Source organism: Platichthys flesus, chromosome 20, assembly GCF_949316205.1.
Source record: "Platichthys flesus chromosome 20, fPlaFle2.1, whole genome shotgun sequence".
NCBI lineage: Eukaryota > Metazoa > Chordata > Actinopteri > Pleuronectiformes > Pleuronectidae > Platichthys > Platichthys flesus.
This window is the reverse complement of record NC_084964.1, coordinates 10,706,575-10,720,053: the sequence shown is the minus strand read 5'-3', so window position 1 is coordinate 10,720,053 and position 13,479 is coordinate 10,706,575. Positions and strand designations below refer to the sequence as shown.

The window sequence follows — 13,479 nt, the reverse complement described above, 5'->3', positions numbered from 1 at the left end:
CGTCTCCTCCCTGAACCGGAACAATATGGTTTCACCTTCGCCGTGGAGCGACGGACGCTCACTCGAGCTTTAGCTGGAAAATTTGACTTTCAGATGAGAGATACATGTCCGTGTAGCCCCGCAGCGCGTCTGACTGTTGTCCACACGCAGAGGAAACATGAAGCAGGACGTCAGGATTCTCCTCCTGGGGGAACGTAAGTCACTTCCGCTGTTAGCCGAACACAAGCTAAGAGGCTAGCAAACAATAACCGCCGAAGCTAACGCATTAACTTGGATCCGAGTTGACCAGAGTGTCTCCCGGTGACATGTTGGCTCAGTACACTAGATCAACATACCTACATGTGTTTGCTTCTGTTCAAACCTGCTATTAAAAACCTTTTTTTCTAAGAATCGAAGCACTTTCAAATGTTAGTTTCCGCTCATGCTAGCATAACATAGCTTCGAGTAACTTTGCTCTTAAAGTTGTGAAGGAGTTAAAAGTTTTTGAATGTTATTTTCCGTTTTCTAACTCATGAGCTCAACGTTAAACTGTAGATAATAGTGTTTTTTTATTCTGGCGTTGTGTTACATTTGATAACATCGTGACACCTCTGTTTATTCGGGATGGTCTCACGTCAGTTTCTAGTTTGATCTGTCAGGTGCTAGTCGACACATGGTCAACAGCACAGTAAGCCACCGATCAGCTCAGCCTTTCAGTAGTTACATTATAATAGAGGGAATTAGAAATAGCTTATTATAAACAATATAAAATTAAAACTTTATACATTCAAATGGGACATTAGTGAAGTAACAACTTTAACTGTAGAGTGTGTGTGTGAATAGTTATTGCACCGTGTATCAGTTGCTTCACATTTTTCCAATAAAAGCTGCTGTAAATTGGCCTCATGCCCTGCTAACAAGCAGCGCTGACATGTTAGTTCTGTCATTTCATCATACAAGTCATGTGTGATCCATGTGTCTCCCTGTTGCCCGCTGCTCTCTCATCCTCTTCATATTTTTTCTGATCACAGCCAAGGTGGGGAAGACGTCCCTCATCATGTCCCTGGTCGGAGAGGAGTTCCCAGAAGAGGTAAGTGTCCATCCAGCTGTTTACCACTCGCAATATTTTTGCACAGATTTCTGTTTCTCAAGAGCAGTTGTTCTCAATTTTTTTTTTTAGATTAGATTCAACTTTATTGTCAATGCACAGTACAAGTACTTTAACTGTACTTTAACCTCCTTTTTAAACTCCTTTTTTTGGGAGGTTTGTCAAATTCATTCTCTGCGTGCTCCTGCTGCCTCAAAGCTTTGGAGCAATCTACCTTTTACGCCAAAACACCATTGATAAAGCAATTGTTAAAATTAGAAAAACACATAAATAAAAAATGTGTCATCGGGGTTCAGTTTTTGGTTTTGCTTTGGTTTTTGATTATAACAGATAAGCGTCAACACCAGCTGCCATAGATCATATTACAGCATCACAGGAAACACTGGGATGTGTGCACACAAGTCTTTTTTTGTTAAGGAAGGAGATCACATTAGTATCACTTGTATGCTTCAACAATAATGGCCATTATCGTCATTTGACCATAAATGCCTTCGCTGACGAATGAACGCTGTGCCCTGACAAACTCACAACTGAAAGTTCATTTGTGATGTTGACAGGTTCCCTCGAGAGCTGAGGAAATCACCATCCCTGCTGATGTGACTCCAGAGAAGGTGCCCACACACATAGTGGACTACTCAGGTAACATCACGTGTGGGCTAACCCATACTACTGTCTGTACTGATTGGTCTCCATGCTTGTTGCACGTGTGGGTCTGTGTGACAAATGTTTGTCTTTAACCTCAACAGAAAAAGAGCAGAGTGATAAAGTCCTGAAAGATGAGATCATCAAGGTAAACTCACTTTACTGCACCAACAAACATTCTGTACTTGAAAATCATCCTTTTTTTAACCATCTTCATATTTGTTACTCGTCATAAACAAACTCAAACCACATGAACACAGGGCTTTAATTTAGCTTGAACAACCTTTACTAAGTAAATTCAATATCAAATCTGAGAGGAAAATATGAATACATGTAGTTTCCTGTAAGGGATGTCTGGCACTCTGCAATAAAAATGTTCACTGACATTTTATCAAAGAAAAGCATATTTTTTGAAGGTTTGTTTATTGTAACATACTCATAGAGGACAAGTCCATTACAGTTTTTAAGATGAAATCACACCACGAGCCTGGTCCTTTTCTGCCTCTGGCTCCTTGAACATGCATAAACACTTTTAGATTGTAACAAACACCTGAACCAGTACTTTCTTCTTAGTCTGTGAGTCATTCTTCTTTGTTTGTATTTATAATAATGAAAAATAAGTGCTGTGGATCGACTGAGAAATCGAAAGCTTTATCTTGCAGCTCAGCTTTTCTTATTTACCACAATGATCTGGCACAACGCCAGCATTACTGCTGACACTGCACCTAGCTGGCGCACCATCTCATGCTCTATCTTCCCCTTACTCATGAACACATCTCTGAGATATCTAAACCTTTTCACTTTATTATCAAACATCTTTGTAAACTCTAAGTGTGTACAAACATTTCAATTCTAATAGGTATATTGGGGAATGTCTGATTTTGATAAACGTTTTTCTCATCGCAGGCTAACGTGGTTTGTGTCGTGTATGATGTCACCAATGAGGAAACGATAGAAAAGGTAGTAGCCTCCGGCTTGGTTCACATTGTCTCTTACTTTGTTTTTATATTTACTTAATTAATTTAAAATACATACTACACTGTGTTAAATGCGGCCTCGTGCTTTTCAGATCAGAACGAAATGGATCCCGTTAGTAAACGGAGAAGCAGAAAAGGGGAACAAGTATGTATAAGCTGTCATTGAGTGTGTTTCTTGGGCTTTCTTGTCTCATGGACTTTGCTCTCCTTCCCATTGTTTGCATGTAATGTTGGCAAACTTGGCAGTCGATGTATTCCAGCCTGTTGTAGTGTTGAGTCACCTTGAAAACATCATGTGCTGAGTGAGAACATGTTTTACACAGTAAAACATGTTAACCTGTCTTCACCTGTTTTCTCAGAGTTCCCATCATCCTTGTGGGAAACAAGTCTGATCTGCGCTGCGGGAGCTCAATGGAAACTATCCTCCCCATCATGAACCAGTTCTCTGAGATTGAGACATGTGTCGAGGTACGACTGGAGTCTAGACGTTTCCCCTCCATTCCTTATCTCTGCAGTCTGTATACACCTGCTGACTCTACCTTTGCGATACACGTGTGGTCCCTGGGGTGCACACAAATGTTTACACATGCGCAGACAATCAGCTTTCAGGCTGTGCAGATAATTGTGTCTGAAATATTCCCTCTGCTGGTTTTCTTTTTCAAGTGTTCTGCGAAGAACCTGAAAAACATCTCCGAGCTGTTCTACTATGCACAGAAGGCCGTTCTTCACCCCACTGCTCCTCTTTACGACCCTGAAGACAAACAGGTCAGCCATTTTTTTTTTGTAATGTGATACCAAGTGCTGAGTCTGCCTGTGTGTCTGTTCCGGTCTACTTTGTGTACTGTGTACATCCATAATATTGGGACGTTTTTTGACCTTCAATATTTTCCCACAGCTTAAACCTTTATGTGTCCGAGCCCTCAGCAGAATATTCTACATTTCCGACCAAGACAACGACCGTATCCTCAGTGACGCTGAACTCAACAGATTTCAGGTGCCACTTAAAATCATTTAACGTACTGTTTTCGTGACTATTATGTGAACCAAAAACATTTTGTTTACTATAAAAGTATCATCTTTTTTTGCAGAAATCTTGTTTCGGGAATCCTCTTGCACCTCAAGCCTTAGAAGACGTGAAGACAGTAGTTTGGAAGAACACGAGCGACGGAGTGCAAGACAACGGCCTGACGCTTAATGGTAAAAATCCTCCTTGAATGAGATCATTCAGCTTTAAACCATGTGGCTGCCGAGCCACACTCAACTATAATGATCATGTATTGTTTCTCATCTCTTTCAGGTTTCTTGTTCCTTAATACATTATTTATCCAGAGGGGCCGACATGAAACCACGTGGACCATCCTGAGAAGATTTGGTTATCATGACAACCTTGAGCTGACTGACGATTACCTTTATCCTGAGTAAGCCTGACCATGTCCTGTCTGTCATGACAGCTGCAAAGTTTTGTTTTCTGCAACATGGTGTATTGAAATGATTGAGAGCTTAGGTCCCACGCTGTATATTCTACAGTTTTCCGTCTAAGACTTGCTATTCGTATTATGTGTCTACTTAAATGCCCATGTACTTTAATATCTAATGTTTTATTTGTGTTGTCAGACTACGGGTTCCTGTCGGCTGCACCACAGAGCTCAATCCACTGGGCCACCAGTTCCTCCAGCAGCTGTTTGACAAGTATGATGAAGTGAGTTTCTCGCTGCCTCTGGCCGCATTTTGCACGTGGAATCTAAAGCATGATAGATGTTGGCGTAAATCTTACCGAGGGATGGAGGATGAAAATTGGTCTCTCTTTTGCCTTCGTAGGACAAAGACTCTGCCTTGTCCCCGTCGGAGCTTAAGAACCTGTTCTGTGTATGTCCCTACATGCCGTGGGGGGCCGAGGTCTACATGACTGTGGCGACCACCGATGAGGGCTACATCACCAACAGCGGCTACCTCTGTCAGTGGACGTACGTATCTCCCTCTGTTGTTGATGATGTGGTTGTTAGCGTGTTCTACGTTGACACTGTAATGCATTTAAAGATCACTTATACTCTGCACTTTTAAAAGCCCATGTTCACTATCCCTTCACATGCAGGCTCTCTGCATACCTTGACATCCACCGTTGCCTGGAGCACCTAGGATACCTAGGTTACCCTATCCTCACTGAGCAGCAGTCCCAGACCTCGGCTATCACAGGTGTGTGTGTGTGTGTGTGTGTGTGTGTGTGTGTGTGTGTGTGTGTGTGTGTGTGTGTGTGTGTGTGTGTGTGTGTGTTGTGTGGTGTGTGGTGTGTGGTGTGTGTGTGGTGTGTGTGTGTGGTGTGTGTGAGAGAAGGAAAATTGTAGTTAATCTAGAACAACTTCTTGTAATTACAAATGTTAGGAACATCTATATTTTGAGAGGCACTGTACATCCTCCTTGAACTCCTGGGCACCATAGGAGGATTATCAATCATAATCCAGTTCACTGGAATGTAATAGATTTACATACATGTGCATTTGTCCTTGAGACGTGAGTGAGTAGTTCATTTAACCCGGGGGTCGGCAAATTGCTCGTCTACACTGTCATGCATGCGTGGTTTGAAGTATGATGCATGTTCCACACGTAATACTGAGAGGACGTTTTTATTCTTGGGATGAACAGAGCAGTGATAAATGATTCAATTAGGGATTCATACAATAGCTTATATGAGGAACTGTAGTACCGTGTGTGTGTGTGTATGTGTGTGTGCATGACAGAAGTCTCAGTGCAGCGTGAACTAGTGTGAGGACGGTTGTCCAGGAAAGCTTTGACAAGATTAGAAAGTGTGATGTAATGTGTCGTACTGCTGCTAATCACACACATAACTCTGTCTCTGAGGTCAGAACCCTCAGGTGACCTTACAGGAGGTGTCATCATTTATTGGGTTGTGTTATTTGTTGTTTGTTTTTAATTTTAACCATGTTTGCTGAATCACATTTATTGGGCTGATACATTGGTCTTGAGTAAAATGTTGAGATGGGTTTACAGAATTTGGTACAGTCCAAATCCGTGGCTTGGTTTAAACTTCAATGTTTGAGCCCAGTTCAGTTCACATCACCTGATACCTCTTGGTTATGCCCAAGGGATTGTATTGTCCCTCGTGAGCTAATTAAGTTAGCTTAGACACACACTGTTGTTTACAGAATACATAGCCAAAGTTTAGTCCTAACTTTAAATAGAAAATACCTTTTGAAAATTTACACTGTGTGTCATGGTGGTGAAGTGAAAAAGCGAGTTAAGTAGCATTAGTAAACTAAGCTCAGCAGTCCTGTATCCTTGTAAAAGATTGCAGATGTTAACGTCTTGGTTTCTTCATCACATCACCCTTATTTTCAGATATCCAGATAAAGAGGCCACTGCACACAATGAAGAACTACACAGGCAAACCTTACACTCTCACAGGTGTATTACACACCTGCCGTATATGTGAATTATTATACACTGAATGTTTCTTACAGATCAACTTAACTCATGTTAAAATGATTCAACGTACAGTGCATGTGTCATTTGTTCAATGTTATTAAGTAGCCTTCATCTAAAAGTAAAGCCAGTGACTGTGTTACTGCTCATTTTACTTGTTTTGAGGGAAATCTCTCTTTTCTTACCAACCCAGGTCTTATTTTCACATAATTTGTTTCAATTCGTTTGGTTTATAACCACAACCCACAGGAGAGAACAAACTAATTTGTTGTATGGAGTAGAACAGAAACGGCTCCTTGTATCAGGTTCATCTTTCTCTGCTGGTTGCTGCAGCTACATCCTCCATTAAGGCCATTTTTAATAACAATGTCAGCCTCTCACCTCAGGGCTGTTAATATTGCCTGGAAAATTATTGCCCCGCACTATTCCACATTGTAGGAAACATCACATGTGCTTAATTGACTTAGCAAGTTGGGAAAATTGGTAAATCAAAGACCATTTGTCCATTTTATTATCTGTTGAGTTAAGGCAGGTGTTTCCTTGTGTTTTCTCAGATTCCAATAGGCAGAATCACAGTCCTGCTTGTTTGTGTGATGGGTTTATATTTTTTGTCTGTTCTTGTTTATATGTGCAGTGACACGGGAAAGAGAGGTGGATCTGGAGAAGTGCCAGACCCAGCGGTCAGTGTTTCTCTGCAAGGTGATCGGACCGCGGGGGACGGGCAAGACGGCCTTTCTCCAGGCCTTCGTGGGTCGCAACGTTGAGGTTCGGCACCATCTGCTCGTCTGGAGCTGAAAATGTCAAATGTGTGATTATTGAATTGATGAGCTTTTAATTGCTGCCATCATTAACAGTGAAGCTGAGCTGTAACTGTTTTCCTGTTTTGTTTTCTCTATCTTTTCTATAGAAAACAGGAAATCCCAGCAGTGCCTTCTCCCCCTACGCCATAAACACTGTCCAAGTCAGCAAGCAGGAGAAATACCTTATCGTAAGGAGCTCCCATCATGATCTTCACGATGAATTTTAACGTCTGACCTTGACTAAAGTCTCAGTGCCACACTTTTTAAAAGATCCTTTTTTCCCCCTTCATGCAGCTCAAAGAGGTGGATGTCGAGGCGGAGTTCCTGAAGGAGTCAGACGCCTCCTGTGACGTTGCTTGTCTCATGTATGACACCGGTGACCCACAGTCCTTTGACTATTGTGCCAGTATATACAAGGTCAGTCACGACAAAGGTTACAGATGCATGAAAGGGATACTATCATTGCCCGCAGATTACTAACATTTTTTCCACTGACAGTGAAGCAACATTTGGATCTGTAAATATTACTCTGCAGGAGAAGACACTATTTAATATCACTCAACCAAACATCTTTCGCCACTTGAATAAACAATACAAGTGGTTAAGAGCTCATAAAGGCTTAACAGGGGAAGAGAGTCACAGATGTGGGTTTTGGACGATCTGTTTTCTCTCCACAGTAACAATCTCCAGAAAATAAAATGTGATCAGGATTTTCAGCCTGATAAGTTTGTAGCTGTAAAGCCTAAAACGCATCAAAGCCAACAGAGCTCCTCATAATACAGAAAAATAAACATTATAAATCCAAAACAAATATCTTATAGGGCAACTGATCAGAATGGTCTTGCTTATAATGACTATAAATAAATCATATCTTTTTTTAATCATAAGCGACAGCAGAGATCAAGAAAGTAGCACCAAAAATAACCAACTCATAAGAGAATGAGGAGTAAAAAGTGTTTTGGGTTCAGCTTGTTGTTTACAAGAGGAACAGTATTGTCCTGTTGTTATAAATATTAGTGGATAAAGGGCTCTGGTTTCTTTCTTTACTTGAATATTCTCGGACACTTGACATCCACAGGAAGAAGTAAGAGACCCAACATGAAATCTCAAGAAGGCCTTGAGGGAGTTTCCTCAAATTTGGCAGAAACATTCTCTTTGGTTCGAGTGGTTACTCTCTTGATTTTGGTATCTCAAGGTCACTGTGACCTCACAAAGCGCTGTTGTTTTTCTTGGACATGATACCTTAAGATCAGCTTTAGAAAAGGTCTTAAAATTTGGTACAAACTCTCACTTGAACTCAAAGATAACTGATTTGATTTTGGTGCCTGGATGTCAAAGGTCAAGATCACATTGACCTCATGTAACTGGAAAATATACACAAAAACTGCCCTGGTCGACAGAGGTGTTCAAATGCAGTACAGTAATTCTAGTTATCCCTTTGTTTTTCCTCAGCAACACTACATGGAGAGCAATATCCCATGCGTGTTGGTCGCTTCCAAAGTGGACCTTTCGGAAGTGAAGCAGCTCCACGGGATGACCCCGGCAGAGTTCTGCTATAAACACCGACTGCCTCCACCGCTGCCCTTCTCCAGCCTGTTCCTCGACTCCACCAGCAAGAGCATCTACACCAGGCTTGCCTGGGCAGCGATGTACCCGTACGTTCTAGTGAAACAAATTAGTAAAACATCAGCCATTGGAGAATATTATGTTGAAAACACAGAGCATTCAAACGGGGTATTTTTCAACCTGGACCCTGTGTTTATAAAGCACTTTTTATGGATATTTCATGCACTTCTGCAGTTGCCCCATAAGATTAAATTGTAACCCCTGCCACTGCGCGATCAACTGGACCAATTCAAAAAGGTTCTGTGTGTATCGTCCATTTATACATACAACACATGGTCTAGGTTTAAATATACTAGAATCCCCCTTCTAAGAGTGATAAACAGAGATGTCAGAGAAGCCAAACATATGAAATGTTAATGCTAGTATCTGTGCATTACTTGATGTGACTGACACTTGTTTTTTCCCTCCCACCTCCAGACACCTGAATGGTTCAGACATGAGCAACACATCCTTCTGGCTGCGAGTGGCGCTGGGCTCGGCTGTCGTCGCAGTTCTGGGCTTTGCTATCTACAGAGCCGCTGTGAGACTGAAATGACCCAGAGCCAGCTGAGCTTTTACGTTTTGTTTTGTTTTTCAAAACGATGCACCCTTTATCCATCAAGACCAAACCTCCGAAACCAGATCCAGAGCTGCTGCAGTTTGAATCATTTCACTTTTCACCACGGAGGCTTCCAGGAAAATTGTCATATCTCTGCCCGCCTTTGTCTGACCTCCTCACTTTGTCCTATCCTCAGTCAACAGACCACAGGTGGATCCTAGTGGTCTTATTGTTGTCCTCGATGCTGTGCCCTGCTTTTTCTGCCTTATATTGTCTCAGCAGGACAACATAGGAGTTAGCCTGTCTACGCTCTGTGAATCGAAAAACATAGAACTGCTGCCGTTCATATTCAAAAAGGTGCTTTATGAGAACAGAGGAGTTGGACAAAGACTGTAAAGTCCAGTCTGCGTCCTCTCCCTCAGTTATCTGTAAGGGTTAATGGAGCGATCAGAGAGTTTTATATACATGCAGTGTTTCCTTAGTATGACAGAGAGTTGCCAAATTCACAAGACTGAAGAACCAAAGGGAGCGTGTGAGGCATTTTCAACAGAGAGGACATCCTGATTGGCTGCTGCTGAACCTCCACAGTGAACAACATACACAAGATATTAATTTCTTAGGGGCCAAATAATGAGCAACAATCATGGCATGTTGGTTGCTTCTTGGTCACACCATTTTGCCTGAGAATGAAATGGCTCGAATCTAATTGTTGAAATGTTCCTCTGATCTGCTGCAGCATGGAGAGGTTTCTCTTTGTGCATGAGGGAAAATGGCTGTTAGCAACAAAAAACAAAAATTGCAGGAACGATATTTTCTCCTTAGACGAAGCGAATCTTAAAAATGATAAAAATCTTAAAAGAAAGGATCTGGGCCGATCACTGCTGTCACTCCTTTGTTCATACTGAAATCAATTAATTTTAAACCAGACTGAAGTAGATTTCTTATCTGTTCTGTTTTTCTTTTCTGTTCACATATATCTCACACTGTGCATTCATGTCACATGACCTGCCATTGTGTTGTTCTGTTGCTCAATTTATTTGCTGACTTGCTGTTTCTGCAGCTTTTAAAGATATGACTGTTTCCTCTGCAAGATTGAGATGCTTATTAAAAGACAAGAGCGGGTGGGATCTTCCACCCAAAAGACAAACTAAGAGAGTGTTGAAATTGGAAATGTGTTGTGATTTCTCTGCTGTGTGATCACGTGTTAACTTCATCATTATCACCTTAGTTGAACTGCAGCATCGTAGTGGAATTCATGCTGAATACTTAGATGTGAATTTTTTTTATCCGTCTCTGCCAAAATTATTGTAGGAATTTTTGGAGACATCTTGATGAATTTATCAAGAAAAATGGATTTCTAAAAAAAGAATCCGGTACAGTTAGAGCACTTACATTCATCAAGTGTGTAGAAGCACAGCGGTGCAGCTGGATTCAATTAAAGGCATCCTCTGGACTTTGGCGACTGTATGTGCTCTACTTCGTGTGGTTTATTTAAAAAAATTGAACAATTGGACTACATTTTCCAACCTTAGATACTAAATATTTGCTTTTTCATGATTTAATGCTAATAGTATGAATATTCTACAGCCATGATTTGCAGAGGTATATCTGAAAGTCATGCAGCTAAAATCTCACGTTACAGTTCTCTGTGGAGACACCACCCACTGTTGCTCAACGTGTCCATGCATGTATGGATGCTGCGCGATGACGATTCAGCCCGTAGCTGGTTGTGTGGTATGACTCCACTTGACTTTCAGCTGCTCCGACTCCAGCAGGTCCCCAGTTCACTGCGAGGACTTCCTGCAAGAAGCCGCCAGATGGCAGTATTGACCCTCAGGTGAGAGGCGGTGGGTGTGTCTGGAGAGGACCGGGTCTCATCACTCAAGAACATAGATGCTGGGATTTAGAGTTTAGGTCCCTGGGTTTTTTTACTACTGGTCATGCGTGTAATGATACAAATGTGAGTGGAATTGTTTGCTGAGGCCATAACTCATCTCTTAACTTATATTTATATTTCTATGCTTTACCACAAATAAATTAAACAAATGTAAACCTTATTTGTCCTTAGATTAGTTTAACAGTAAGAAGCACATTCAGACTTCAACTCACTGCTTAACTTGTGAGTATAGCTTAACACTTCAAATAGCATTTAAATCCGGGATATCACCACTTTAAAAGTTGTAATATTTTTGGAAATGTGCCCCTACACAAACCCTACACTCATTTCAAGTGTAATGTCTAGTTTCCTAAAAAAATCTAATTCTAAAAGTCGCATATATAAAGTATGAAACTACTGTAATTAAACTGCTATTAGCCCAGTTATTGTTATAACTTGATGGTATTAAAGGCTCAGTGCTCCCACCTCATAGACAAGTTTAATAAAATGTGTTTTTTGCGGAAGGATAACATCAGATGGCTGTGCATCCTGGCGCGGAACAATACAAACTACGTTACCGTGTAGATCTCAATGAAAGTGCACGTGTAAGCAACGTGTGTGTCTGTTTGTGTGTAAAACTCAAGAGGAGGAGCAGTGCGATCCCTCCGGTCCGCTCCATCACCTTTACGCACGCGTAAAAGGCGCGCAAGAAGTTGACACGACCACTTGGTAGAAGATGACACGGGTTTAATGAGTGGCGGCACAAACAGTCTTTAAAGGTGACTGAACACAGCTGCGGAGGGGGGGGGGGGGGGTGTTATGAGGAAATATACAGCGTGGTGCTTGAATGCCATCTATGGAGCCTTTAGGAAAAATCTCGCTGACGTCCACTGCCTATAGTCTGTACATTGTCATGGCTCAACAATGCGCACTATTCAAACATGTGTATTCGTTGGGACCTCGTGCACTAACAACCAGTCATCAGTTCGACTGTATTTACAATTTCATCTTTTTTGTTTTACCATATCAGCCCAAAAAAAAAAATAGAACACAACCAGATCCTCAGTCTATAGCATCCAAGGATCAGACAGAAAGTAATATCATCATTAATAATAATAATAACAATATTAACGCCAAATAAGAATGGTCACAATTGTTTCTACAGCGTCTTGAAGCTATAGTGCAATGGAGAGAAAACTACTGGTAAAAAGAGCATAAGTTTGCATGGGGACCTTACAAAAATAATACATATAAGAAAACATTTCCTTCAGTATTTACAGTGACTGTTTGTCTCTCTCTCTCTCTCTCTCTCTGTCAGTGTCCTTTCACTTCTTCTTCGCCGTCTTCGCTGCCCTTTTCGCCGGCTTCGTCTTGGGCTTGGCCACTTTCTTCGCCGGCTTCGCCTTGGGCTTGGTCGCCTTGGCTTTCTTTACCGGCGCCTTCTTGGCTTTCACCGGCGTCGCCTTCTTCGCCACCTTCTTCACTTTCTTCGGGGTCGGCTTCTTGGGCTTCTCCGGCGTCTTGACCACCTTCTTGGACTTGACCACCTTCTTGGCCTTGACCGGCTTGGCCACCTTCTTGGCCCGGACCGGCTTCGCGGCCACGACCGCCTTGGGGGTGGGGGGCTTCTTCTTGGTGCCCTCGGATTTGGCGAGCCGGAAGGAGCCGGACGCGCCTGTGCCTTTGGTGTGGATCAGGGTCCCGTTGGCCAGCAGCCTCCTCAGGGCCATCTTGATCTGCATGTCGGCGTTGTCGCTCACCTTGTAGGTCTTCCTCACGTACTTCTGGATGGACTGACGGGACGAACCGTTCCGGCTCTGGTCCTGCAGGATGGCCGCTCCGATCATCTCGGAGTATTTGGGGTGAGACGCGTTCTTCTTGGGCTTCGCCGTCTTTTTGGCTTTGGCCGGAGTCGCGGACGTCTCTGCCATGGTGACTTTTCTTTTTCACTAAGTTGACTCAAAAAGAAAAAGTCCTGGAGATGTAGTCTCAGTCGGGTCCTGTCGGCTGGCAGGGAAACACGAAGGGGGAAGAAAAAACAACCCACAAATAAAGCTTCTCCTCGCTGTAACAAAATACGTCACACCTTTCCTTTATGATTCAAAAAAAGTATTGTTCGGATCGTCCACGCGAAGTGACGCGTCCGTGCCGTGGATCACTTAAGCGTCTTATTCCACAGGCGCTCCAGCGAGCCTATGAAGCCTATCTGCGGACGTGATTGAGAACAGCAACTGCCAGCAGCTGATCTAGCGGACTCCATGGAACTGGCGCCGTCCTGTTTGTGTTTCTTCGCCGGCAAACTCGCGTCAAATGTGGAGCCCACGGCGCCGCACCGGCCCGCGGGACATCGTGGGCCGGTAGCAGGGACATTGGGCTTCACGTGAACACGTCGCTTCCCGTCGGTCGTCGCCGGCGAACAACTTTTATTCCGGGAAAACCGGCCGGAAGGAGCGCGTGTCGCCAACAATTTTACACAATTCGCGTTAAATTGACCC

At 42.7% G+C, this 13,479-nt stretch overlaps 2 protein-coding genes across 2 annotated transcripts; one reads left to right on the top strand and one right to left on the bottom strand.

The window, feature by feature from the left end:
- The first annotated feature begins 18 nt into the window (after window positions 1-18).
- Window positions 19-10,255, top strand: rhot2 (ras homolog family member T2). The gene is made up of 19 exons (XM_062414230.1): window positions 19-194; window positions 1,011-1,069; window positions 1,645-1,726; window positions 1,834-1,877; window positions 2,636-2,689; window positions 2,799-2,851; window positions 3,066-3,174; window positions 3,370-3,471; window positions 3,602-3,700; window positions 3,795-3,903; window positions 4,004-4,124; window positions 4,321-4,405; window positions 4,525-4,670; window positions 4,799-4,899; window positions 6,779-6,909; window positions 7,052-7,132; window positions 7,239-7,361; window positions 8,397-8,599; window positions 8,988-10,255. Exons 1-19 carry the CDS (start codon window positions 158-160, stop codon window positions 9,103-9,105), a joined length of 1,857 nt encoding a protein of 618 aa, XP_062270214.1. The 5' UTR covers window positions 19-157; the 3' UTR covers window positions 9,106-10,255.
- Window positions 10,256-11,714: 1,459 nt separating this feature from the next.
- LOC133931522 (histone H1.0-B) lies at window positions 11,715-13,168 on the bottom strand. Its single transcript, XM_062378418.1, has one exon. The coding sequence runs from the start codon at window positions 12,913-12,915 to the stop codon at window positions 12,310-12,312; it is 606 nt and encodes a 201-aa protein (XP_062234402.1). The 5' UTR covers window positions 12,916-13,168; the 3' UTR covers window positions 11,715-12,309.
- Window positions 13,169-13,479: the final 311 nt, after the last annotated feature.

Coding starts and splice junctions, on each gene's coding strand:
- rhot2 (XM_062414230.1), top strand. CDS start 158: ATGAAGCAGGACGTCAGGATTCTCCTCCTGGGGGAAC. Junction 4,406..4,524: donor TGTTTGACAAGTATGATGAA/GTGAGTTTCTCG, acceptor TTGCCTTCGTAG/GACAAAGACTCTGCCTTGTC. Junction 4,671..4,798: donor GGCTACCTCTGTCAGTGGAC/GTACGTATCTCC, acceptor CTTCACATGCAG/GCTCTCTGCATACCTTGACA.
- LOC133931522 (XM_062378418.1), bottom strand. CDS start 12,915: ATGGCAGAGACGTCCGCGACTCCGGCCAAAGCCAAAAAGACGGCGAAG.